General features: G+C 54.0%; 1 protein-coding gene and 1 pseudogene across 1 annotated transcript; both read left to right on the top strand.

The window, feature by feature from the left end:
* Positions 1–27,446, top strand: part of LOC109025815 (fatty acyl-CoA reductase 2-like) — a 306,120-nt pseudogene that overhangs the window by 152,928 nt on the left and 125,746 nt on the right.
* Positions 1,581–25,957, top strand: LOC101148384 (sphingomyelin phosphodiesterase 4-like). Its single transcript, XM_055380753.2, is given in 21 exon segments — positions 1,581–1,654; positions 3,207–3,293; positions 4,559–4,701; positions 4,861–4,936; positions 5,313–5,421; positions 5,531–5,583; positions 5,708–5,804; positions 5,807–5,858; positions 10,693–10,823; positions 12,912–13,000; positions 16,108–16,194; positions 19,991–20,133; positions 20,707–20,797; positions 21,250–21,350; positions 22,120–22,283; positions 22,895–23,100; positions 23,443–23,676; positions 23,928–24,059; positions 24,207–24,291; positions 24,294–24,334; positions 24,485–25,957. Coding segments are annotated over 21 exon segments (2,490 nt in total). The 5' UTR covers positions 1,581–1,615; the 3' UTR covers positions 24,815–25,957.

Genomic DNA, 27,446 nt, shown 5'->3' with positions numbered 1-27,446 from the left:
AGTTATGTGTGCAGAAGTCCAGGCAAGCTCAGCTGTGCGTTACAAGATTAAAATCAAGGTGTTGGCAGCTTTGTTCTTATCTGAAAACTCCAGGGAAGAAGCTGCTTCCAGGTTTATTTAGGTTGCTGGCAGAATTCAGTTCCTTGGAGTTGTAGAACTAAGGTCTTTGTTTCCTTGCTGGCTGTCAGCTGGGGACTACTCTGTAACTTAAGGTCCACTAACTTAGGACTCTAATTGGATGTGCAAAATGCCGTCACAGCAGTACCTAGATGAGTATTTGATTGAACAAACAGGGGTCGGGAATCTCGGGCTGCTATCTTTAGAATTCTGCCTACCACTGAGGATTAAATGAGGAGATATATAGAGAGCATTTAGAGTGAGTCCTGGTATATAACAAATGCTGTACAAGCATTACCAGGGATTCAGTACCACAAACTTGGCTCTGAAGCTGGCCACTATGGGCTGCAGGAGAACAGTGTTTCTTTTTTTTTTTTTTTTGAGACAGAGTCTTGCTCAGCCTTCTAGGCTGGAGTGTAGTGGCGTGATCTCAGCTCACTGCAACCACCTTCTCCTGGATTCAATTGATTCTCGGGTCTCAGCCTCCTGAGTAGCTGGGATTATAGGCACCCACCATCATGTCCGGCTAATTTTTGTATTTTGGTAGAGACGGGGTTTTACCATGTTGGCCAGGCTGGTCTTGAACTCCTGACCTCAGGTGATCCTCCTGCCTCAGCCTCCCAAAGTACTAGGATTACAGGTGGGAGCCACCGTGCCCGGTTGAGAACAGCATTTGTATAAAAGATGGGAATTGCTGGCCGGGCGTGGTGGCTCACGCCTGTAATCCCACATTTTGGAAGGCTGAGGCGGATAGATCGCTTGAGTCTGGGAGTTCAAGAGCAGTCTGAGCAACATGATGAAACCCCCATCTTTACAAAAAGTACAAAAATTAGCTGGGCTTGTTGATGTTTGCCTGTAGTTCCCGCTACTTGGGAGGCTGACGCAGGAGGATCACTTGAGCTCAGGAGTTTGAGGTTGCAATGAGCTATGATCGCACCACTGTACTGCAAACTGAGTGAGCAAGCAAGACCCTGTCTCTAATCAATAAGTAAGACATGAGAATTGGCAATGTAATGTGTGTTGCGAATTGGTAGTGTAATGTGTGATATTCTCCTGGGTGTTGTGAAACTATGTAATATTTTGTTAGGGCCAGGTGCAGTGGCTCACACCTGTAACCCCAACACTTAGGAGGCCAAGGCAGGAGGATCAGTGGAGGCCAGGATCCTGGGCATCACAGCCTGACAAACTAGCCTGGGCAACATAGCAAGACCCTGTCTCTAAAAAAAAAGGAAAATTAGCCAGGCATAGTGGCACGTGCCTGTACTCAGGAGACTGAGGTGGGAGGATTGCTTGAACCCAGGAGTTTGAGGTTGCAGTGAGCTATGATCGTGCTGCCGCATGCCAGCCTGGGCAACAGAACGAGACCCTGTCTCTAAAGAAAAATATAAAAAGATTCTGCTGTGTTGCAGATGTTGAGATTTTGTCTTTGTTTTTCCACAGTGGTTTGCTAAGAAGGCCATTTTCCAAGGCCATTTTCAACTCTCCACTGGAGGCTGCTATGGCGTTCCCTCACCTGCAGCAGCCCAGCTTTCTACTGGTAAATATCAACTGCTTGCATGAGTGTCATTGTGGTCATAGTTCTGTAGCTGTGGGACTTGAGTGTTCTTCCCATTGACTTGAAGAACTCTGTAGTGGTTGTTTTTTAGGGGCATGTGATGGAAACAATGGCAGACTCCTTAACTTGACTGTGCCTCGTTATTACTACAGGACCTTGGGGTTACTCAACCTCTGGGCTCTGGGTTTTCTCATGCAAGACAAGTTCATTCAAATTCTATTTTCTCTACTTCCCAAGGGTATGAGGAGGAGGAGCAAGTGAGAAGGATGTATATCAGAATGTTCATAACTTGTAAATTCTTAAATAGATACGAAGCATTCTAATAATCAGTCATAACTGTCATCAGTGAAAAATGGGGACACTGTTGTGCGGGGGGCTGCTAGGTTGCACTTTATTAAACATGATGCTGAGAACTGGGTGCAGTGGCTCATGCCTGGAGTTCCAGCTACTGAGGAGATTGAGGCAGGAGGATTACTTGAGCCCAAGAGTTTGAGACCAGCCTGGGCAACATAGTAAAGACTCAAAAAGAAAAAAAAAATGATACTGAGAAGTGAGAAGTTAGATATGAGGCAAGTATTGGTGATGAAAGTTCCTAATTTTAGTTCTTAGGAGGTGTTTTTGTAAACATTTATGTGGAAGGACATTCTTCCTCAGTGCACCCCACTAGAGTCAACAGGTCTGGCCCATGGCCAGACAGCTCAGGTCTCCATCTCTGTCTCAATCACTGTGAAATCCACCCTCGTTTGGAGGTAGACAAGGCCTTAGATATCCTTTGGCAAAGCTCTCTAGGTTGAAATTCTAGCCGTTTCTCTTGATCTTAATCCATTCGCACAGACGCCATTTTTCTCCTTGTAGTCAGGGTGCTTTCCTCACATCCCACGACTAGGTAGATTTCATTAGTCCTTGTCCTGAGTCTTTTCTGGCCTCTCCATTGCCTTCATGATTAGTGTCTACTTGGCTGAAGCGGTCTATAATTTTTGTCTGCCCTGTGTTTTAAGATCATTGGTTTAGTAGGTTCAGTGTCTATTGAATAAAGGACAGCTCCTTTAAGAGAGCTTCTGCCATAGCCGTGATGTTGTTGAGCGTTCTTACTGATGATCACAACGGTGTAATCACGGTGGTCCATCAGGCTGGAAATTTCCAGTTGATGCGTACAAACTCAGTGGTACTCTGTGGTTTGTGAGGGGTGCCCTTACACAATCAAGATCCTCTTCTGGCTCTGGGGCTGACTCTGGGATCAGCCCCTACTTATGGATTGGTAGAAGTCAATCCTGTTCTGATCATGTGCAGCACTCTGAGGGGGTACTGGGAAACAAGGCTGATAGTTCCTGGTCCAGAGAGCATAGAACTACGGCCTCTCCTAGTAGTGCTCTTTGGGCCACTGACACACATGAGGGGCTGGGGAGCCAGGCCAGTGGTTATGGGTCTGACTCATAACCTATTGCTTGGATTTCTGTTTGACTCAAGCCAGAGTGCCACTAAAAGCTGCAGAGTGAATGTCCTCATGATTTTTTCGCTTTGTTCTGTCTTCTAGGCTAGCCTGAAAGCTGACTCTATAAATAAGCCCTTTGCACAGCAGTGCCAAGACTTGATTAAAGTCATGGAGGACTTTCCAGCAAAGGTATAGCTCTGCTAATGTCTCTCTTTGGAGCATGTCTTATACATTCGTTGAAGAACTTTATTATAATTCCTAATTTCCCTCCCCGCCCCAACCCCGAGCACTGCCTGGCACAGAGGCCTGGCCATTATCATGACCATTATGTTTATGGACACATTTAAACATGTGAACTTGTAGATCAGGGGTTCTTAGCCACAGGTGCTCTGTCCCTCAAGGGACACTTGGCAATGTCAGAGACATTTTTGGTTGTCACATCTGGAGGTAGATGGGGAGTGTGTGCTACTAGCATCTAAGAAGTAGAGGCCAGGGTTGCTGGAAACATTCTGCAAAGCACAGTTGCTGGAAACATTCTGCAAAGCACAGGACAGCTCCCTGCAACAAAGAAGTATCTAGCCCAAAATGTCAATAGCACCAAGGTTCAGAAACCCTAACGTAAATACTAAAAATATGTATTTAAATCACACCTGGAATTGTCAAGCCCAGGAAGCTGGCCTAGACAAGGAGTTAATACCAAATGGCAATAGGTCAGTTAGGTTTCAGGGGCTTCACTCTGGAAAGGATGTTGCTTTCCTTTCTGATAGAGCATCCTTCAAGTCAGAAGTTTCCATCTCTTTTTAAAGAATCTTTTTTTGTGGTGGCTCATGCCTGTAATCTCAACACTTTGGGAGGCCGAGGTGGGAGGATCAGTTAAGCCCAGGAGCTCAAAACCAGCCTAGGCAACATACTGAGAACCTATCTCTACAAGAAATTTAAAAATTAGCTGAGTGTAGTGGTGTGTGCCTATAGTCCCAGCTACTCAGGAAGCTGAGGTGGGAGGATTGCTCGAGCCCAGGAAGTCAAGGCTGCAGTGAGCCATAATTGCACCACTGCACTCCAGCCAGGGCAACAGAGTGAGACCCTATGTATTTTGTGTATTTTTTTATTTTATATTTTTAAATTTTCTTCATTGTTTATGTTTATTTATTTTTCTTAATTTAGTCTTCTATCACACACAAAAAATGTATTTTGATTGGAGGCTGACTTACTTAGCTGGCCCAAGCCTAAAGCAACACTGCTTGGTATGCCATGTACCCCATTGGAAGAACCCAAAGCTGCTCTTGTCGTTGGCACCATGGCACCAGGGTTCCTTTGGGTGCAGGGCTCATCTCGTAGGTCTCAGCCAGGGAGTGGCCTCCTCAGAAGGAGCTGGGCAGCAGGTGGTGCAGGACTAGAGCCGGGGCAGGAATGGGTGCTGGTCCTGCCCGCAGCCTCACCACACATTGTTTCAGGAGCTGCACACCATCTTCCCATGGCTGGTAGAGAGCATTTTCGGCAGCCTAGATGGTGTCCTCGTTGGCTGGAACCTCCGCTGCTTACAGGGGCGCGTGAATCCTGTGGAGTACAGCATCGTGATGGAATTTCTCGACCCTGGGTAGGTAGGTTGGTCACCGGAGAGAGGCTGGGTGATTCCTCATGGTGATTCCACCTTTAAACCACTCTCTGAATTTCTTAAGATTAAGAAACAATCAAAGCAAGATAATTCGCAGTTCATTTGCCCTGTTTTTGTTTGTTTGTTCAATTTCATGTTCAGTGGCCCAATGATGAAGTTGGTTTATAAGCTTCAAGCTGAAGACTATAAGTTCGACTTTCCTGTCTCCTACCTGCCTGTAAGTAAACCACAGTGGCGAGAGTGGTGCTCGGGGCAGTGGGCCTTGCACAGCCCTGTGGTGATGGGCAATCTCCTCCAGTCCTCTGAGGGCAAATTGAGGAGCGATTCGTTCCAGGGGTGTGAGAGGCAAAGGAAATGGGTATTGCATGACTGCTACCCTTGCTGTCTGCAGCTTTTTATGAGATGGTAGGAGAAGTTCTAAGCAAAGACTCTTGTTCAGGCACTGCTCAGAGGCAGGGCACTGTCCCCACAGGTGGGTTCTGTGTGTGGGTCTCTTCCCCAGCAGCCTTCCCAAAGTGCTGCTGTGCATGTGGGGTACTGCGTATCGGGCACTACGCACCAGCACCTGCCCGCAAGCCTCCCTGCCTCTCCAGGGTCCTGTGAAGGCGTCCATCCAGGAGTGCATCCTCCCTGACAGTCCTCTGTACCACAACAAGGTCCAGTTCACCCCTACTGGGGGCCTTGGTCTGAACTTGGCCCTGAGTATCCTTTGGTGGCCCTGAGGTAGGGAGGCTGTGGGTGGCCCAGCACTTGCCACTGAGCAGGGGGTGGCTCATCAACCCTGCGTGTTTGCCCCTGACGCTGCTCTCAGATCCATTCGAGTATTACATATTCTTCTTTGCCTTGAGCCTCATCACTCAGAAGGTAAGGAAGGGATGCCTTTTGCTGGGAGAGGTGGGGCCACGGCCCAGGGCTTCCCTGCACTTGTTGGTGCTTGGTGGCCTGGCAGTGTCCAGAGCCCACGCTAACAACTAGCTTGGTTTTCCAGCCACTCCCTGTGTCCCTCCACGTCCGTACTTCAGACTGTGCCTATTTCATCCTGGTGGACAGGTACCTGTCATGGTTCCTGCCCACCGAAGGCAGTGTGCCCCGCCACTCTCCTCCAGCCCAGGGGGGACCAGCCCCTCACCACCTCCCAGGTAAGGCTGCCCTTTGTTAAGACCTGGCCCTTCCATAAGGGAGTGGCCTGGTCACTTGCATCGCCCACGGGGACAATGTTGCCAGCCTTTGTCCAGGGTTCCCCGATTTTTCTTATGCCTCATTCCCCACCCCCAGCTGTCTTAGCACAGACTGGAGGGTGGGGTGTGGCGGGCAATCTGTCCTTAGTGTTCAGTGTCTTTGGCCGTCACTGAAGCTATCAGGTCCCTGGAGGCCTCCACGGCCTGCATGGGAATGGGCTGTGTTGTGCGTGGAGCAGCCCTCCCCACAGGCGGTGTCTGAGGCAGTGAGCAGGGTGGAAAGGTTGTCCTATGAGCAAAAAAAAAATGGAAATCTCTATGGGCCCCTGGAGCAGGTCTTGAAGGGGAGGCCCTGGGCCAAAGAGCCTGTTTTGCCAGTCCAAACAGGCTGAGCCTGATGCATGCCTGCACAGGTCGGGAGTGTAAACCAGGGGCTCTCATGCCTGGCTGTCCTGGGTCCTCAGTGGGCACTAACGCAGGGCCTCTTGGCCGACTTCCCAGGAGACCCTCTTGCCCCAGCATCAGCTGCCTGTGCACCTCTGACCCTCCTTAATCTCACTGGCCTATTGCCTTCCCCAGGAAGCTGCATGCAGGCCCCTTCCTGCAAATGCTGGCCCACCCCAGATCTGCTGGCATGTGTAAGGCAGGCCAGGCCTTTACCTACAATTCACGTGTGGACAGATTCCCCAGAGGGTGGAGGGGAGAAAGGGAGCGGCAGGGAGGAGATGCTGCCCAGGTGGCGGCAGTGATCAGTGACCCTGAAATGTTGCTGATCCTGTGGAGGACTTGGAGGTGAGGCAGATTCACACCCTCTTAGATGCAGAATTCAGCTGCCAAGCAGTTTTTGATGCCTGGTTTTTTTGCTTGTTTTAACTTTTTGCGTTTTTTATTTTAATTTTTTCTTTTAGAAATTGTATATGTGGGCTGGGAGTGGTGGCTGACGCCTGTAATTCCAGCACTTTGGGAGGCTGAGGTGGAGGGATCGCCTGAGGTCAGGAATTCGAGACCAGCCTGGCCAGCATGGTGAAACCTCATCTCTACTAAAAATACAAAAGTTAGCTGGGCATGGTGGTGCACACCTGTAATCCCAGCTACTCGGGAGGCTGAGGCGGGAGAATCGCTTGAACCCAGGATGCGGAGGTTGTGGTGAGCTGAGATCACACCATTGCACGCGCACGCGCGCACACACGCACAACACACACACACACACACACAGAAGAGAAATCACATACGTATGGTTTGGGTTTATTTATTTACTTTATTTTATTTATTTATTTTTTGGAGATGGAGTCTCGCTCTTTCGCCCATGCTGGAGTGGTGCAGTGGCATGATCTTGGCTCACCACAACCTCCGCCTCCTGGGTTCAAGCGATTCTCCCACCTCAGCCTCGCAAGTAGCTGGGATTGCAGGCACAGGTCAGCGTGCCCGGCTAATTTTTGTATTTTTAGTAGAAACGGGGTTTCACCATGTTGGCCAGGCTGGCCTCAAACTCCTGACCTCAGGCAATCCATCCACCTCGGCCTCAGCGAAAGTGCTGGGATTACAGGTGTGAGCTACTGCGCCCAGCATTTTTTTTTTTTTTTTTTTTTTTTTTTTTTTTTTTTTTTTTTTTTTTTTTTTTGAGACAAGGCCTGGCTGGGTTGCTCAGCCTGGAGTGCAGTGTTGTGATCACAACTCACAGCAACGTTAACCTCCTGAGCTCAAGTGATCCTCCCACTTCAACCTGCCAAGTAGCTAGTACTATAAGCGTGCACCCCTACACCTAGCTTTTATTTTATTTTTTTGTAAGATGGGTCTTGCTATGTTGCCCAGGCTGCTCTAGAACTGCTGGGCTCCAGCGATCCTCCTGCCTTAGCCTCCGAAAGTTCAGAGATTACAGGCACGAACCACCGTACTGGTCCATTGTGGGCTTTTTTTTTTTTTTTTTGACAGGGTCTTACTCTGTTGCCCAGGCTGGAGTGCAGTGGCGCTGTCTCTGCTTCAAGTGATTCTCCTGGCTCAGCCTCCCAAGTAGCTGGGACTACAGGTGCCTGTCACCACGCCCAGCTAATTTTTGTATCTTTAATAGAGACAGGGTTTCACCATGTTGGGCAGGCTGGTCTTGAACTCCTGACCACAAGTGATCTGCCCGCCTCGACCCCCTAAAGTGCTGGGATTACAGGTGTGAGCCACCGCTCCTGGCCTAGCCATTATGTATTTTTAAAGACAGTCTTACTCTGTCACACAGGCTGGAGTGCAGTGTCATAATCATCACTTGGTGGCACAATCATCACTCAAGCCAGCCTGTCACGTCAGTGACTATAGGCATGCATCACCACAGCCAGCTAATTTAACTTTTTTTTTTTTTTTTGCAGAGATACGGGGATGCCTCGCTGTGTTGCCCAGGCTGGTCTTGAACTCCTGGCCTCAGCAATCTTCCTGCCTCAGCTTCCCAAGTAGCTGGAATTACAGGTGCAAGCCACCTGTAACTTTTTATTTTGAAATAACTTCAGACTTACAGATAAGTTTCCACACATAATAAAAATAACTTGTAGGCCGAACACGGTGGCTCACGCCTATAATCCCAGCACTTTGGGAGGCCAAGGTGGGAGGATTGCTTGGGGCCAGGAATTCGAGACCAGCGTGGGCAACGTTGGGAGACCTCGTTTCTACAAAAAAAAAAAAAAAAAAAAAGCCAAGTGTGATGATGTGCAACTATGGTCCCAGCTACTCAGGAGACTGAGGTGGGAGGATCACTTGTGCCCAGGAGCAATGAGCTGTGAGCTGTGAGTGTGCCACTGCACTCTAGCCTGGGGTAACAGAACAAGATCCTGTCTCAGGGAAAAAAAAAAAAAAGAAACTTTCATAGACCCTTCACCCAGATTTCCAAATTGTTAACATTTTGCTGCATCTGTTGTTTTCCACCTCTATTGTATGTGTTTTTTTTCTCTAAGCCAATATGAGTAAGCTACAGGATATGACACCCCTTGACCTCTTAATATTTCAGTGTATTTCCTAGAAGCGAATGCATTATCCTATATAGTCACAGTGCCTGTAACCACACCAGGAAGTTCGTATTGCCACCAGGCCTCACACTGTGTGCAGTGATGTTTCACAGGCTCACCCACTGTATATAGTGATATTTCTAGTCCCCTTCAGTCAGGAATGGTCCCTTGCCTTTCTGTCTTTCCTGACCTTGACCCCTCCAGAGCATGTGGCCGCCCCTTAGGCTGTCTGGTATTTGCTGGTGACTAGGCCCAGCATGGGCTTTGTTGGGAGGAGCACCGTAGTGGGACACCTGGTCCTTGCCAGGTGCCCTTTTATCACTGGGTTAAAAAGGTGCCGGTCAGGTTTTTCCATTGTAAAATAATTACTTTGTGCCCAGATTAAATAGTAATGAGGCTGGGCGTGGTGGCTTATGCCTGTAATCCCAGGACTTTGAGAGGCTGAGGTGGGCGGATCACTGGAGCTCAGGAGTGTGAGACCAGCTCAGGCAACATAGCAAAATCCCATCTCTACCAAAAATTTAAAAATAACCAGGTGTGGTGGTGTGCGCCTGTAATCCCAGTTACTTGAGAGGCTGAGGTGGGAGGATTGCTTGCACCCAGGAGGCGGAGGTAGCAGTGAGCCGAGATCATGCCCCTGTACTCCAGCCTGGGCTACAGAGTGAGACCGTATCTCAACCAAAAAAAAAAAAAAAAAATTAATAGTGAGTGCCTGGGCAACATAGCACGACCTTGTTTCTACTAAAAAGAAAAACATCAGCCAGGCATGGTGGTGTTGGTCCCAGCTACTTGGGAGGCCTAAGTCTAGGAGGTTGAGGTTGCAGTGAGCTGTGATTGCATCATTGCACTCCAGCCTAGGCAACAGGATACGATCCTGTCTCAAAAAAAAAAAAAAATTGATGATGAGAATTTACCAGGAAGATGTATGGAGACCATGTAATTATCAGTAGTATTAACATCCACTTTTGATTCTCCCCTTTATTCAAATTGATTTTGTTTGCAGACAGGGTCTTGTTCTCTTACCCCAGACTGGAGTGCAGTGGTACGATCTCTGCTCACAGCAACCTCAACCTCCTGGGCCCAAGAGATCCTCCCGTCTCAACCCCCCAAGTATCTGGGACTACAGGTAGGCATCACCACACCTGGCTAATTTTTATATTTTTTTTGTGGAGACCGGGTTTTGCTCTGTTGCCCAGGCTGGAAATTTCTTAATTATTTAGAAACAGGGTCTTGCTCTGTCACCCCAGGATGGAGTGAAGTTGGTACGATCATTTGTCACTGTAGCCTCAACTTGTGGGCCCAGGCCATTCTCCCTCCTCAGCCTTCTAAGTAGCTAGGACTACAGGCACATGCCACCAGGCCCAGCTGTTTTATGTTTCAATGTTTTTGTGGAGATGGGTTCTCACTTTGTTGCCCAGGCTGATCTCAAATGCCTGGCCTCAAGAAATCCTCCTGCCTTGGTCTCCCAAGGTGCTGGGATCACAGGTGTGAGCCCCCATGCCCAACCTCACTGTTGATTCTTGACCAAATCAGCTATTAATAGGGCGGTTACCAAATGGTGGTTCTCTAACTTATCCCTCCTTCATTGATTAGTGGGTCAGTGGTCACTCTGTGGTAAGGAAGACTTCTCTCTTTGCTATTTATTTATTCAGGTATATCAGTGTGGATCAGGGGGCTGGGGGGGAGGTATGCATTGTGCTATTGAACAAGTTGTAATCTGTCCCTGCTCTCGTTGATTTAGATATCCAGATTGCCCCTGGCTAGGCCAGCGGGAGCCTGTAAACTCGGGCCTGTTTCTGTGTCTCCCTCAGGACACCAGCCATGCCCTTTGCTTCCTATGGCCTCCACCACACTAGCCTCCTGAAGCGACACATCTCTCATCAGACGTCTGTGAATGCAGACCCCGCCTCCCACGAGATCTGGAGGTCAGAAACTGCTCCAGGTGAGAGTTGAGCTGGTCAAAAGAAACTGTTCAGCCAGCTGGGCATGGTGGCTCATGCCTATAATCCCCAGCACTTTGTGAGGCCGCGGTGGGCAGATCATCTGAGGTCAGGAGTTTGGGACCAACCTGGCCAACATGGTGAAACCATGTGTCTACTAAAAATACAAAAATTAGCCGGGCACGGTGGCAGGCGCCTGTAATTTCAGCTACTCAGGAGGCTGAGGCAGGAGAATCACTTGAACACAGGAGGTGGAGACAGCAGTAAGCTGAGATAGTGCCATTGCACTCCAGCCTGGGTGACAGAACTGGACTCCATCTCAAAAAAAAAAAAAGAAAAGAAAAGAAAAAAGAAACTGTTTAGCCACCTTCCACTATGTGGGGCAGAGTCCCAGAGGCGGCCCCTCAGCCTGGGGCTGATTCTAAATTGTTGGTGTTTTCCTGCTGTGACATTTAGAAAACATGAAAATAAATCTGCCCACCCTTTTAACTTGAATGTCATTGATGGTGTTTTTCATCCCAGGATCCCCTGTCCATGGAAATTGTTTCGTTTTGCCTGTGGTGATATAATTGTTGCAGAGTCTTTTGGTTTCCATGACACTGAATGGTGAGGGGTCTGTGCAGCCTCCACAGGCCTTCCATTGATTCAGGGGATCCAAGTAGTAGGTGACAGATTTCCTTGTCTGCCCAGAGGGGCTCCAGCCTGTCAGGATGGTATGGGCTGGCTCACTTCCTGAGTGCTGGCCAACTCCCAGGTCCTGGCTGTGTCTTCTAGGCACACATCAGAGAGATTCAGCAGGTGCCGCTTCTGACGCTGGATCCTGGGGCTGACTTGGTAGCCACAGCCTTGCTTTTGACAGCCTGACATGTAGATAAGATAGGATTCTATCTCCCATCTTGTATATAACTCCTAGTATTTGGGGTGCTACACTTTTTGAAGCCTCCATACCATTTCACAGCATCCTCCCAGGGTGGAATGGTAAGAACCGTTGCCCCTGTTCACAGAGGGGACCATGATGCCCAGATGGCTCTTGGCTGTGTAGACCGTGGGCTGTGCTGGCCATGAAGAGGGCAGAAGATCATGACACAGGGCTTATAGGGCAGAACTGGAAGGTTCTGCTGTTCCCTGGACCAAAGCATTTTTTTTTTTTTTTTTGAGATGGAGTCTCCCTCTGTTGTCCAGGCTGGAGTGCAGTGGCTTAATCTTGGCTCTGTGCAGCCTTCACCTCTCAGGTTCAAGTGATTCTCCCGCCTCAGCCTCCCGAGTAGCTAGGATTACAGGTGCCCACTGCCATGCTCAGCTAATTTTTGCATTTTTAGTAGAGATGGGGTTTCACCATGTCTCCAACTCCTGACCTCAGGTGATCCACCTGCCTTGGCCTCCCAAAGTGTTGGGATTACAGGCGTGAGCCACTGTGCCCAGCCCTTTTTTTTTTTTTTTTTTTTTTTAAATCAGAGTCTAACTTTGTTGCCAGGCTAGAGTGCAGTGGTACAGTCTTGGCTCACTGCAGCCTCAAACTCCTGGGCATAAGCAATCCTTCCACTTCAGACTCCCAAGTAGCTGGGATTATAGGTGTGATGCCTCACCACACCCAGCTAATTTTTGTGTTTTTTGTAGAGACAGATTTTCACTATGTTGGCCAGGCTGGTCTTGAACTCCTGGCCTCAGGTAATCCACCCACCTCGGCCTCCCAAAGTGCTGGGATGACAGGGTTGAGCCACCATGCCTGTTGGTTGCCTTTTTACTCTATCAGTAGTATTTTTTCATGCTCAAGAGTGTTGATTTTGATGAAGTCTAGTTGTCTATTTTTTTTCCTTTTTGTTGCCTGTGCTTTGGGCGTCATATCTAATTAATCATTGCCAAATCTAGTGTTATGAAGTTTTCTCCCATGTTTTCTTCTGAGAGTGTATGGTTTTAGTGCTTATCCTCAGGTTGCTTACCCATTTTGAGTTATTTTTTGGCGATGGTGTGAAGGAAGGGCCCAGCTTCGCTGTTCTGCACATGGAATGAGTTCCCAGCTCTGCTTGTTGGAGACACTGTCCTTTCCCCACTGGATGGTCTGGCACCATTGTCAAGAATGGTTTGACTAGCTAATGCTTTTTTGCAGGTTTTTGTTGAAATGTGGCTTCATCACTGTTCCTTGGAGATGTATCAAAAAATGCAGTCCCCTCATGCCAAGGTATGTTTCCACAGTTTTTCTTCCCACCTCCTGCTTCTGACCCTGCTCAGCCTGCTGCTTCTTATCCTGCCTCGGAGTGAGTTTTCACAGGCTGGATGGTGGGAAGCAGAAACCCACCACCCACCTGTCACTCAGAAGCCGAGTAAGAAGTGGGCATCGTTCTCTAGTTTCCGGTGGCGGGCAGGGGGTATTGCACACTGACGTGTAGACACTTGAGGCCTGGAAGTCTGGCCTTTCCAGGGCCCTCCCTGTGCAGCTTCCTGAGCCCCCTCCCTGGCAGCGGGAACAGATGAGGTTGTGGTGCTCTTGCTCTGGGGGTGGGGGAGCTGCGATGCCTCTGGGAGCCACTTTCTCGTCTGTCTCCTCGACCATCAGCAGTGTCTTTGTGCTTTCCCACGAAGGGGTGGCCTGGAGCTTTCTTTGCCTGCTCCCCCTACTCCCCCACCTCCTCCAGAGCATGAGCAAGCAGCCCTTCTCGTGGCGAGTGGCACCTGGTGCCCCCCTGCATGCAGCCTGGCTTGCCTCCTCTCCCTCCACCTCGCCTCTCCCCACTCTCTCTCTGGGCAGCACGCTGCCTTCAGATGCATGGAGGTGGCGGAGGCCCTGGGTCGTTCCTGCTGTTGCCGTTCCTGGAGCTAGCACCACCCCTGGACCGGTCAGAGTGAGAAAGCAGCTAGGTGAACCTTAGATCTCCAGTCAGTCATCTCCATGGAGCAGCTTGACTCATGCCCATCCGTGCCCTTGCCTGAAGTGGCATCAGCCACGTAGTCTGGTGCCCATGGCGTCTGTGCATCAGTATGCTTGGGAAACTTTGGCTTTGTCACTGACAGAATTATTGAGGGCTTCCTCCAGATGTGGGTGATGGAGTTAAACTTCAGAAGAGCATCCTGTCACTTTTCCTCTGGTTCTGGCGAAGAGCTGTGGGTCTGCTTCTGCCACAGTCTCTGCAGCCAGTTCCATGTCCCCATGCTTTGCCATATGGAGGCTCTCTCAGAGCATAGGGTCCCCCAAATCCTCACCCTCAGAATCACATGGGCGGAGAATGGGGAAAAGCTGAGGACCCCATCTTGGGCCTCCTGAGTCACGAAGAGCCTGCAGTGCCCTTCCTGCTTCCAGAGCAGACTTGCTGCATGTCCCTGGCTGGTGCCTGGGGGCCTGGTTATTCCCCGGGCCCGCTCCTCCCGCAGGGCTCTGGGACACTCACTCAGCACTCGTGCATGTGGCGTGGCGTGGCCTGGCAGGGGTAGGGGCCACTGCACTGCATTGTGTTTCTGTTGCTCCTTCTGCCTTCTGAGGGAGTGTAGTAAGCACACCTACTTTCAAGAGTCAGCCAGAAAGGCTCTTTTGGGCTGTCACCTGTGAGGATTCTGTGTCCTCACGGGCCAGAGGAAGGGCAGGGGGCTGTCCCTGTGGAGGGCAGGAGGTGCAGTTCCCTTCTTCCCCACGTTTGCTTCCTCTTGGCCAGACGTTGGGGTAGGTGGGCCCTGCCCAGAATACCTTGCAGTAGCCGGACCAAGTACCCAGAGACGCTCCACTCTTTGCCTCTTCCAGTTCAGGCAAAACACAAAACGCAAGAAAACTTGGTGGGTGGGAGTCAGAGAAAGGCAGCTGTGGAAGTCTGTGTCTCCCAAGGCTTCTTGTCGCTTGCCCAGGCCTGTGCTACACGTACTGCCATACAGAAATCCCTGCCCGTCCGCACTAGCCCTTATTTTCAGATGCAGGAAGTGAGGCTCCTGGGGTCATCCTCCTCACCCTGCTTGAGTCCAGGATGCGTGCTTGCTCCCCAGTGGCCCTGTGGGCAGTAAGGATGGCCATGGCGCTGTAGGCCACTGTGTTCCTGCAAGCAAGGGCAGAGCCACACTGGGGAACTATGTGTCTGATTCCTCCCTGAGCCCCAGGTCTGGCACAGAGGAAGGCTGTGGAGGGCAACACCTTCCTGCCCTGCTCCTTCCCTCCCTGCTCTGCGTGTCATGGCGACTGGCATGTGTTCTGATTTCTCCTGTGTGGAGCCCAGTGGGTGTGCTGCTTGGGCAGGAGGCATGCTGCTGGCGGGGCAGGATGTGCACCAGGCCGGCTGTGGCTGCACTGGGCTGAAGGCGGTGCTTCGGCAGGCCGTGGTGCTGCAGGGCAGCAGGTCGGAGGGTCCTGGGTAGGAGCCAGCTCAGCCTCAGGTTCCTGCTGCCTCTGGGTGTGTGTGGCTGTGGCCAGATCCTCAGGGGCTCCCGCCCTTGGGAACCCACTGTATCTGGAGGGTGGGAGTTTCTGGTGCGGTAGGAGAGGCTGCCTCTAGGAGTCAGAGCTGATGTGCACACCACCTTAGCTGATGTCCAGACTATGAGGGTGGAGGGCAGGGCCTGGTGGCCTGAGCCTGTGCTCCTCGTCTCTGTGCTACCCTTGGGGACCTGTCCTCGCCCTCAGTTCTCAGAGAGCCAGTCATGGAGGGGACATTGATTTGAGTTTTAGACACATAGGAATCAATCATGTCTTATACCAATTTGGTAAATTTCTTAAGACAACCCAGGGAAATCCAGTCAATTCCACATGTGTTTTCTGGGCAGAGTCCTCCTCCTGGAACATGCTCCGCTGGTTTCTTTTCTGAGCCTCAGGATCTTGAGGTCTTGGTGGCTTGCAGCGTGTCCCAGTGAGGGCCCTGGGCTCTTGGAGGGCTCTGGGTTGCATGTGCCACACATAGTGTGACCTCAGAGTCACTGGGGAGAGTGGGTCCCATCTTGAAGGGCAGTGAGTTGGGCCCTTCCAAGGAGCTAGAGAGGCCTTTAGGCTCCAGCAATACTGAGGGGCCACCCAGGTGACCTGGAGGCCCCTCTGCCCGGGCCTCCAAAGCGAGGACAGTATGGCCACAGCCCTGGCCTGGCTGTGGAGGGGGGTGCTGCGCTGGCCCGCGGCTGCTGGGACTGCAATTATTTGGATTGTCACTGACCGTGCTTTGTTTTTGTTTTTTTCTCCTCACTCCTGGGCTCGTTCTCATTGCTTTCTTTCTCTCTCCGCTTCCCCCTCCCGTGTCTGGTCCTATCTCTCCCCTTCCCCACCCCATCCTCTTGTCCTCTGCTCTTCTGTCTCTTCTGGCATCTCTCTGTTCCTTGTCTCAGCTGGAGGTTCTGCACTACCGACTCAGTGTCTCCAGCGCCCTCTACAGCCCCGCCCAACCCAGCCTCCAGGCCCTCCATGCCTACGAAGTACTGGCTCATTCGTTCCCTTCCCCCTGCCCAGAGTGCATGTCCATGCCTGGCAAAGCAAGGGGCCGCCGGGGCCGGCCGCTGGTGAGCCAGAGGCTAGTTCCAAGCAGAGCGTAGCCCCTGTGTCGGGGGGAGGCAGGGGTCAGCCTCCAGCCTGGCTTGGCCCCTGGCTTTGTAGACTAGTTTGGTTGGGGGTGGGGGTGGTGACTGTGTGGCAGAACGAGGCATGTGGGCATGTGGCCCTGGCTGTCCAGGTTCCCGGCCAGTGGAGGTGTCACAAGCTCTCCAGTGTTGGAGGCCCCGTGCTTGGCCCTGGTTTGAAGAGCTGGAGTCCTCAGGCCTCAGCAGTGGCTGGGTTCACTGCACTCTGCAGGGTCTGGCGCTCAGGAAGGAGCTGAAGACGCAGAGGCCTGGGACTTACGGGTGGTGTGGGTTCTGCCTTGTTCAGAGCTGTCACCCAGCCTGGAGGTGCTGTGACCCAGAGCCTGCGTGTGAGGCAGGGGGGTGGGAAGGACCTGGGGCTTGACCCTATAGCCCACAGAAGCTGTCAGTCCTTGACAGCCCAGCCAGGACCCGGCCTTCACCTGGGGAGCCCTGGCCACTCATACACACCTCCAGAGGCAGATTAGAGTGGGTGGTGACCTCATAGAGGTTGCAGCTGCCTAGGCAGAAATGACAAGAGTGTGGATGGATTTGAGGTCAGTGAAGCAGAGTTCAGACCTGTAGGGGACTTCAGGGATGACAGAGGAATCTGTGAGAGCCGGGGGAGACGGGCTATGCTCACAGCCAGTGATCTGTCCCGTTCACCTGGGAAGGAGCACACATGATTGAACAGGAATTTGAGCACAAGATGAGAAAATGTGTTGGCCCCTTAGCGCTGGTGGGCTGGATGGCGGCCACAGCACACGGGGGCACCTCATTCCGCAGGAGCCACTGCAGAGGAGAGGAGGGACCTGAGGGCTTGCGCCAGGGAGGGAGGACAGTGTCCAGAAAGCATCTGGCAAACCCCATGGTGGGAAGGTGACCAGCGAGACCCAGGTGGGGTGAGCTGAGGTGCTGTGAGTCTCAGCCCAGTGGGAAATGTGCGGCTTTGGGGACACATCCTTAAGAAGCAAGCAGGTGACTGTGACCAGGGACTCCATGTGGGAACATGGCCCAGTGGGGGTGCAGAGCTGAGGGAGAAGTTTGGCTCAGCAAACTTATGGGAAAATAGCCTGAGAGGGTTCCATGTGACTGCCGGGGGCAGGGGTGGACAGTGGGCCCTCCAGACCCTTCAGAAGGACCAGGTGGTGTGGGGCAAGTGCACCAGCAGGGGAAGGCAGTTTTCCAGTTCCCATGTGGAGGTCTTCCCCTCCCCTGAGCTGCAGGGAGGATGTTACGGCTCAGGATCCCAGGCCAGGATTGGAGGGAGGGCCTGGGCTGAGACTGGAGGAGGAGAAAGATCCTGGTCTAACTTCCCACCCCACTGGTGCCCTTCTAGTTGGGCAGTATAGGTACAGGTATTATGTCTCATACTTTTCTCCTTCCGTCTTTTTTTTTTTTTTTTTTGAGACAGAGTCTCACTCCGTTGCCTAGGCTGGAATGCATTGACATGGTCTCGGCTCACTGCAATCTCCACCTCCCAGATTGAAGTGATTCTCCTGCCTCAGCCTCTTGAGTAGCTGGGATTACAGGCATGTGCCACCCACCCGGCTAATTTTTGTAGTTTTAGTAGAGACGTAGTTTCACCATGTTGGCCAGGCTGGTCTCAAACTCCTGACCTCAAGTGATCTGCCTGCCTTGGCCTCCCAAAGTGTTGGGATTACAGGTGTGAGCCACTGCACCCGGCCTTTTCTTCCAAAACAATGCAAATTCATTGCCCAAAGACTTAACGATACAGATAGAGAAAAATAGCCAGCCACGATGGCTCATGCTTGTAATCCCAGCACTTTGGGAGGTTGAGGCAGGTGGATTGCTTGAGCTCAGGAGTTTGAGACCAGCCTGGGCAACATGGCGAGACCCCTGTCTCTACAAAGAAATACAAAAATTAGCCTGGTGTGGTGGTGTGTGTGCCTGTGTTCCCAGCTACCCAGGAGGCTGAGGTGGGAGGATCCCTTAAGCCCTGGAGGCAGAGGCTACAGTGAGCCGAGACCACGACACTACACTCCAGTGTGGGTGACAGAGTGAGACCCTGTCTCAAAAAAAAGAATGCCTCCCACCCCATAGCTCCAGCTTCAGACTCAGCCACTGATCTCTGGGGTGTGTCACTTGGACCTGTGGGGACAGTTTCCTGACGGGGAGACTTGAGTGGGTAGCGATATGGGCAGTGGCCCGTGTGGGGTCTACAGCATCCCAGGATATACCCAGAGGCTGGGCCCTGCACCAGCCTCAGCAGCACAGATGTGTTAAGGCCCAAAGGGCTAGGGGACAAGTGTGGAGAGGCGAGCGTGTCCACTCAGACTCAGGGTCCTGCCCTCAGCACCCCCACTTCCCTGCCCTCCTCTACTCTCGATGCTCCCACCTGCCCTCCCAATGCTAAGCAACCAGAGGAAGCCCATGGCCACCAAAAAGGCTTTCCTCTCTGGCTAGATCTCCAGGATCCTGCTTGTATGTTACAAATCAAAAAGTTTGGCCTAGGCTGGACACAGTGGATCACGCCTGTATTCCCAGCACTTTGGGAGACCTGAGGTCAGGCCAACATGGTGAAACCCCATCTCTATGAAAAATAAAAATTAGCTGGGCATGGTGGCACACACTTGTCGTCCCAGCTACTCAGGAGGCTGAGTCAGGAGAATCGCTTGAACCTGGATGCGGAGGTTGCAGTGAGCTGAGATCGCGCCACTGTGCTCCAGCCTGGGCGACAGAAGAAGACCTTGTCTCAAGAAAAAAAAAAGTTTGGCCTAATATGCTTGACTGTGCTTTTGTCTTGGGGTTTTCCTGACCACAGGTCCCTGGGCAACAGAGGAAGTGACGCCCGGGGCTTCTACTGGGCCGAGTTCTCATCTGGCTGTGTCCAGGATGAGGAGCAGGTGGGAGGAACTGGGGAGGAAAGTGAAGCCGTGGGGTTCTTATTTTTGAACCAGGTCTTACTCTCACCCAGGCTGGAGTGCAGTGGCACGATCCTAGCTCACTGCAGCCTCAAACTCCTGGGCTGAAGTGATCCTCCCACCCTAGCCTCCTGAGTCATTAGGACTATAGGTGTGCACCACCACACCCAGCTTTTAAAAATTTTTTGTAGAGACAGGGTGTCCCTATGTTGTGTAGGCTAATCTCGAACTTCTTAGTGATCTTTCCGCCTTGGCCTCCCAAAGTGCTGGAATTACAGGTCCGAGGCACCACACCTGGGTTCCATGTGCTTTCTGCACACACTTGGGAGGCAGGTGGGAGACCCTGGATCCAGAGCTTGTGGGTGATGCTGGCTTTCTCCTGCCCTGGGGATCAAGACAGGCACCAGTGCCCAAGGGCACAGCCTGTGCCACCCGCTGCGGATTTGCAGCGGTGCAGAAGCAGGGCTGGGAGGCCCTCTGCAGATGTGTCTGTCTTAGTGAGGCCTCCCCAGGGTGGGCTGTGTGGGCGCTGGGCCAAGCACTTCCATACCACAAGCTGTCACAGTTCAGACCAAGCAGTGCAAGGCACGTCTCCTGGGTGCCAGGCACAGTGGTGCCCCATGGGGTGACCCCACTCCCGGCCTGGCTCGTGCCTCCTGTGGGGAAGCAGAGCAACTGGCTCGGGGTGGGATGTGGTCAGACCTGGAGGCCGAGTGCTATGGGTGCCGCGCTCCTTCCCAGGCCCTCACCCCTCCTTCTCCACCCGGGAGTCGTTCACGCCTACTGAGGAGCATGTGTTGGTGGTGCGCCTGCTGCTGAAGCACCTGCACGCCTTTGCCAACAGCCTGAAGCCAGAGCAGGCCTCACCCTCCGCCCACTCCCACGCCACCAGCCCCCTGGAGGAGTTCAAACGGTGGGTGGCCCTTGCGGCTTCCCACCACTGCCGTCTCCCCCACTTTCCCCTCCTAAGGTGTCGCCCACAGCGACCTCTCCCCAGGGCATGGAGGGCAGGGTGAGGGGAGTCCCTTTCTGTTCACAGAGCACGTGAGGCCTCTCCAGGCCTAGGCAGGTGTCCTCTCACCCCGCCCAGTTGGCTCCCAGAGCCTCTCTCCAGACTGGCCAGAGAGGCCCCATTGTGCTGCCATCTCTTGCATCTCATATTCTTCAACCCTGTCAGAAGAGCTGGGGTGGCCGTGACTGCCAGGCCCACCAGGGCCAGCAGAGTGGGCTGTTTGTATGGGACTGAGGGTGAAGTGTGTGCAGGAGCTGCACTGGCTCGGCCGCCTGCGTGCTGTGTGTCCTTAGGATGTTCCCTAGCCTCTCTGAACCTTGGTTTCTTCCTCTGAAGAATGGGGCTGAACCTCCCGGAGGTGCCCGGTGCTCTCCCACGGCGGAGCCAACCCTCACTAATGGGAGCCCTGGGGTCATCTGTGAGCAGGGCCTCCTTACTGGGCAAGCAGCAGGTGACCCTCCCCATCCCCTGCAGGGCCGCTGTCTCGAGGTTCGTCCAGCAGAAACTCTACCTCTTCTTGGAGCATTGCTTTGGCCACTGGTCCCTGGACGCGTTGTTCAGAGCTGTGAGTGTTGGCCCCGTCACATGTGTGCCTGTGTCCTCTGTGTGCCTTGAGGTGGGAGGTCCTCTGGGGCAGATAAAGGAGGAGAGCAAGTGTTGTCACAGAGGCCTTGGCAAGGAGGGGGTCTTGGAGGGCCACATTGTTCTTTCTGTTTGAGTTTCCAAAGCCAACCCTCAGGAAAGCCTTGCCCTGTCCCACCTGTCTGGTGCAGGGCAGGTTCCTACCCTTACCTGACCAGGGAGTACTCTGACCCCTGGGCTGGGAAAAGCCCACCCTGGCTTCTGGAGGGCCAGCAAGAGAGCCAAACCTCACAGGGCTGTGCATGTCTCTCCTGCGCCCTCTGGGGGAAGTGGGAACAGTCAGTCCCACCCAGCTGCCGCCTGGTATCTGGGCTCCAGGCCACCGGAGGATTTGGCCCCCAGCCACTGAGCCCTCAGCACACACCTCCCCCACAGGTCCTGGAGATGTGGCTGAGCTACCTGCAGCCGTGGCGGTACGTGCCTGACAAGCAGGCTTCAGGCAGCGATTCCCAGCCCCAGTGTGTGTCTGAGAAATGGTGAGCCTCAGCCCCTCTCACAGACATGCCACTGGCTCCCCCAGGTGGATATTGTTCCAGTGGGTGGAGGCCAAGCCAGCGGCCTGTGCTGGGGCCAGCCTGGCCCTGGCCCCCGTGGCCTCCTGAAGTCCTCTCCCAGCCCCTGCCGAGCGGAACACAGACCAGCCTTTTCTAGGCTCAACTTTGCCAGGCCCTAGAATTGGTTTCTCATGGAAGCCGTGGGTGACCCATCCTGCCCTGTCCCCTCTCCCTTCTGTCCCAGATGAGTGTTCAGCCACCCCCAAACTATCCCTTGACCTTCATCAGCACAGAGCAGAGCAGCAGTGATCAAGCAGGGGATGAGGGAGGCTGTCTTCCCCTCACCCCTGCTTGATCCTCACAGCAGACCCCAGGCTTCCGTGGCACCTGGCATGGCCACTGACCCCTCCCCTCCTTGACCAAGGCATTCCCCTTTGGACCCTCTGAGGGATCCTCCCTCAGCCCCCTCAGGCTCTGGGCTGGCCTCTGCCATGATGGCCTCCATCCACTTGGAAAGGGGCCTCAGCCTTGTTAAGGATGTGGCATCCTCAGAGGGCCTGGGTCTTACCTGCCTCTGTCCTGCCCTCCCTGCCTGCCCGTGGCCCCCTGAGCTGTCATCTGTGACAGCTTGTCACCTTGGCTAGGGAGAGTCTGAAAGCCCAAGGGTGAGCAAGGGCATTAGGGGCATGGACCGGCACAGACCCCGCCTCCAGTTGGAAGGCTGGCGCCAACCTGCCACCTCGGTCCCCAGGGCGCCCTTTGTCCAGGAGAACCTGCTGATGTACACCAAGTTGTTTGTGGGCTTCCTGAACCGCGCGCTCCGCACAGACCTGGTCAGCCCCAAGCACGCGCTCATGGTGTTCCGAGTGGCCAAAGTCTTTGCCCAGCCCAACCTGGCTGAGATGATTCAGAAAGGTAAGTCCTCAGCCTGGGCCAGCCGGGTAGACGTCGACCCAGCCAGACCAGGGCCAGGCCCTTGGCTGGGGGTGGCTGGTCTTTAAGAGGGACCCACACGTCCAGAGTGGGCCCCGGCAAAGGGTGCTGTGGAGACTCCTGGGACACATCTGTGCAGTGAAGTCTGAAACTGGCTGGATCCTGCCTGCCCTGCAGCCACCAGGCACTGGGTGGGGGATCGCAGGTGTGCCCACAGAGCGGGCCGGCACGGTCCAAGCTGCGGCCCCGTGACCCCGCCGTTTCTCCCTGGCAACTCTGGTGGCCGCTTCAGGAGGTGAGCCTGGTCTCTGCCTTGCATTCGTCCTGGCTGGGTTGGGCGTTGGTTTCTGTCGATCCTCCTGTTGTTTACCTCCTGCAGACACTGCTAGGGGCTCTGTGAACCAGCAGCTCCCCCATCCGCCCTCCCCATGTCAGCCACCTACTGTGTGGGAGATGCTGCCAGGCAGGGCCTCAGGAGGACACCCCTGGGTCAGGGCTCCCCAGACACCTCAGAGACACCCCAGAATCCTAAGGGCAGCAGTCGGGTACTCTGCCCCTGGGAAGTGGATGCCAGTTCGTCTCCTGCCTTCTAGGTGAGCAGCTATTCCTGGAGCCAGAGCTGGTCATCCCCCACCGCCAGCACCGACTCTTCACGGCCCCCACATTCACTGGGAGCTTCCTGTCACCCTGGCCACCAGCGGTCACTGATGCCTCCTTCAAGGTGAAGAGCCACGTCTACAGCCTGGAGGGCCAGGACTGCAAGTACACCCCGATGTTTGGGCCCGAGGCCCGCACCCTGGTGAGTGGGTCGGCGGTGCCTGTCCTCAGGGCCCCTGGAGCCATGGGGCTGAGCAGAACCCGGGAAGTGCTGTGATCCGGCAGGAAGGAGGGAGGCTGGGTGTAGATTTGACGCCATATCTCCTTCCCCCGTTTTAGTAAAGTCTAATTTTTTTCCTGATAATGAAGGCAGTGTTTGTTGGGAAATTTCAAATGTAGAAGATCATCCTTTAGTCTTTAAAAGTCCTCTGGCAGAAGCCACTCCTCCTGATGCTCAGCAGTCTGGCTGTGCATTGCTCTTGGGGCTGCCTGGGTGGCAGCACAGGCCTATCCTGCTGGTGACCTGCCCACGCCTCCCTTGCAGGTCCTGCGCCTCGCTCAGCTCATCACACAGGCCAAACACACAGCCAAGTCCATCTCCGACCAGTGTGCGGAGAGCCCGGCTGGCCACTCCTTCCTCTCATGGCTGGGCTTTAGCTCCATGGACACCAGTGGCTCCTACACAGCCAACGACCTGGACGAGATGGGGCAAGACAGTGTCCGGAAGACAGATGAATACCTGGAGAAGGCCCTGGAGTACCTGCGCCAGATATTCCGGGTACGAGCTATGGGGCCTGCCCCACCGCCATCAGGGTCCCCTTCCCTGAAGGATCCACTCCACCCAGCCTGTGGTCAGCCACGTACCAGTCCCAGGCCCCACACGTATGGACCCAGTGTTGTGGGAGGCAGGCCCACACCCCGAGCGTCATATCTGGGTCCCCTTGTTGCCACTGTTGTAGGCTGGTGGGGTGAAGACTGGTCCCCTCTCTTCATCTTGATGCTGAGGGCAGTGGCATTTCTCTCTGGCAGCTCAGCGAAGCGCAGCTTAGGCAGTTCACACTTGCCTTGGGCACCACCCAGGATGAGAATGGAAAACAGCAGCTCCCCGACTGCATCGTGGGTAAGGACGGACTCATCCTTACGCCCCTGGGGCGGTACCAGGTGAGAGGCCCGTGTCTCAGAGGCGCATGGGCTGGGCCCTGACCCGTCCCCAGCTCCCTCCTCCCTCGTGAACAGAGGCCATCAGGCTCCTCTGAGTTGTGTGTGGGGCTGTGTTTTCTGACCCGACCCCATGGCCTGGCTTTCTAGATCATCAGTGGGCTGCGAAGGTTTGAAATTGAGTACCAGGGGGACCCGGAGCTGCAGCCCATCCGGAGCTATAAGATCGCCAGCTTGGTCGCACACTCTTCAGGCTGTCGTCTGCCATCAACCACAGAGTGGGCAGGAGGGCAGGCCTGGCCTCTTCAGAGAGGGTTCTAGATGCTCCTGCTTGGGGTGCAGTCCCGGGGTGGCCTGTGAGGGTGGGGTACTGCTGTCCTGAGGCCTGTGGTGCCACCACCCCACACCCCCGTGCCTCTGTGCTTCAGTTTGCAGGACAGATGGCGGCTCTGTGTTCCCGGGATGACTTCCTCGGCAGCTTCTGTCGCTACCACCTCACAGAACCTGGGCTGGCCAGCAGGCACCTGCTGAGTCCTGTGGGGCGGAGGCAGGTGGCCGGCCACACCCACGGCCCCAGGCTCAGCCTGCGCTTCCTGGGCAGTTACCGGACACTGGTCTCGCTGCTGCTGGCCTTCTTCGTGGCCTCTCTGTTCTGTGTCGGGCCCCTCCCATGCACGCTGCTGCTCACCCTGGGCTACGTCCTCTACGCCTCTGCCATGACACTGCTGACCGAGCGGGGGAAGCTGCACCAGCCCTGAAGGTGTCAGCTGCCTTCAGAGCAGGCTGGAGGGATTTGCCACACAGCCCCACCCTTGGGCTCAGAGGACCTGGGAAGCCCCTCCAGGAGGGAACACGGTCATCCTCAGGCTTCTGGAGCGGGGTTCCTGCAGCCGCAGAGGCATCTGGAGGAAACACAACCAAGAAGGGAAGGCAGGTGGGCCCCAGCAAAGGAGTGGCTACCAGGGCTCAACAGCCACGCTCTGTGACAGTGCAGAGCTCAGCGCCGGCCTTTCCCTCCCTCTGCCAAGGACTCATGGCCAAGCCAGCTCTCGGGGCCTTTTTTCCAGTGCCCATTTGGCTACTCTGCTGCACGAAGCTTGGGAGCCAGCCTGCCAAGAGCCGCCTGGGCCTGGCCTCCCCACTGGCTGGCCTTGAGGTGGGCAGAGTGGGTTGTGGCGCCTCCTCTCTCTGTGTGGGACCAGGACGGTGGCTTAAGTCTCCACTCCAGAAATGAATCAAAGTTTCTAGAGTTGTGAGAAAACCAGAGAGTGGCTCTCCTGATTCTTCACTCTGGGGTGCGTTCTTCATGTTCTCCCAGCTGTTCCAAGACTGGGCCGTAGAATTCCATGTTTCAGGAGCCTAAGACCCTCCCAGAGCCCAGGTGCTTCACTGCAGACCCCAAGCCATTGAGCACATCACCCAAAGCAGTGGCCAACATCGCGGACCCCTGTGCCTTGTCACAGATGGGTGCTGGTCCTCAGGCGTTGGGGACACTGCTGGGTCGATGGGGTCGGATTCTGCCAGTTTCTGCTCTGCAGCCAAAGATGGTCAGAAGCATTGTCACTTCAGTAACATCAAGTGCTCAAAGACATGGCAACCGTTCAATGGTACTTAAGTATTCAAAATATACAACTACAGATTATCTGACAGAAACCAGCACGGGGTCTTCACCTTCATTCACCCCACAGGCGACATGCGAGGGAGAACAGCATCTCAGTGGTGATTTCCAAACCAAGCCTTTGTTTTCGGTGTGGGGTTTTGGGGGTTTGCTTTAATGTTTTTGAAATTGTAAATGTTGGGCTTTGTATTTTGATGTAAACTGTAATGGCATTTTAGGGCCTGTGACCAAAAATCAAGCTTGTAACGACCATGGATCTGAATAAACATGTCCTTGCTTCTGAGTCTTCTGGCACCTGGGCTCAGTCTCTAGGAGGTTCACCTGTACAGAGTCCCTGAGCACACGGGGGCTGCAGAAACAACTGTTGGGCACCCTGTCGGCCCCTCCCCCTAGTGTCCACAGGCCTGGGCCTCTGGCTTCCTATGCTTTCCTCTCTCAGAGGCACAGTAGACTTTGCCCTGTCTTTACAAAAGATTCAAAAAGTTAGGCATGGTGGTTCACATGTGTGGTCCCAGCTACTTGGGACGCTGAGTTTGGAGGATCGTCAGGGTCCAGGAGATCAAGGCTGTAGTGAGCCTTCATCACGCCACTATACTCCAGCCTGGGTGACAGAGTGAGACCCTGTTCTCAAAGAAAAGCTGACCACCGGGAACATGTGCCGCCAAGTCTATGGCTTCCAGAAGCTCCGAGGATTGCGGGAGTTGCTGGGGGCTGAACTGTCTGGCCAGGAGTGGGGGGCAGGCAAAAATGCACTGAGAACCAAGAACAGCAAAGCTGGGCGAGGGGTCAGGGTCCTGGGGGCTGGGACCTGGACAGCGATGGCCACAAGGCCAGCTGGTGCTCAGTGGCTTCTGCCTGGGGAGCGAGGGCAGCGGCGGGCAGCTAGGTTCCAGCCACTTCCAGGTAGGGGGGTAGGGACCTCGCCAATAAAATGGGATTTAAATTTTGCCAAGAACTTTCACTGTAGAGAAAATGGGACTGCTGGGACAAGAGCAAAATGCAGTTGGGGGGGCCCGGCCAGGAGGCACTTGTGAGGGACTTCCGGGGAAGGACGAGTTGGAGCAACTCAGGGGAAGCAGTTCTGTCTGGGGCACATGGAGGAGGGAGGCCTGGCTGGAGGCAGGAGCTCCTGCACATTCTCGTCTCCACCCCTGGATGCTTCCAGAGTGGTTTGCCCTAACTGCCACTGCCACCGCCTCCTCAGCTCCTAGGATGCCCTTGACTTTTTGCCATTGGGCCACACTCGCCTGCTAACAGGCCAAATCTGATGCTTTTCTGACCACGTGGCCCAGAGCCTCTGGCAGCGCAGCTTCAGGCTGTCCTGACACCACCCCTGCCCCTTGCACCTCCGCATCGTCCTCCTTGCCCCGAGACAATCCCATTCCCTGGATCCCATTCGTGGCCCACTCCCTTCCACGATCTACCGCTAGGATATACAAGCGCCCCCGTGATCCGAGGTAAGTCAGATTCTGATCATCTTGTGCAAGCAACTCACAAGCAGAGGCCCTGTGCAGTCAGGAGAAATCTACACCTTTCCCCTTGGACATCCAAGAGCAAGTTAGATCCCCTAAAGGCCAGCTCTCACCAATAACCCTGACATTTCCAATATAAATGAGAGAGAACTCTCTGTTTTGAGACAAGGTCTTGCTATATTGCCCAGGCTGGAGTGCACTGCACCATGACAGCTCACTGCAGCCTCTTAACTCCTGGGCTTAAGCAATCCTTCCGCCTCAGCATCCCAAGTAGCCAGGACTACAGGCATGCGCCACTGC

Source organism: Gorilla gorilla, chromosome 11 (genome assembly GCF_029281585.2).
Source record: "Gorilla gorilla gorilla isolate KB3781 chromosome 11, NHGRI_mGorGor1-v2.1_pri, whole genome shotgun sequence".
NCBI lineage: Eukaryota > Metazoa > Chordata > Mammalia > Primates > Hominidae > Gorilla > Gorilla gorilla.
Note: the sequence above shows the minus strand (reverse complement) of the source record. Positions and strands in the feature narration are given on the sequence as shown.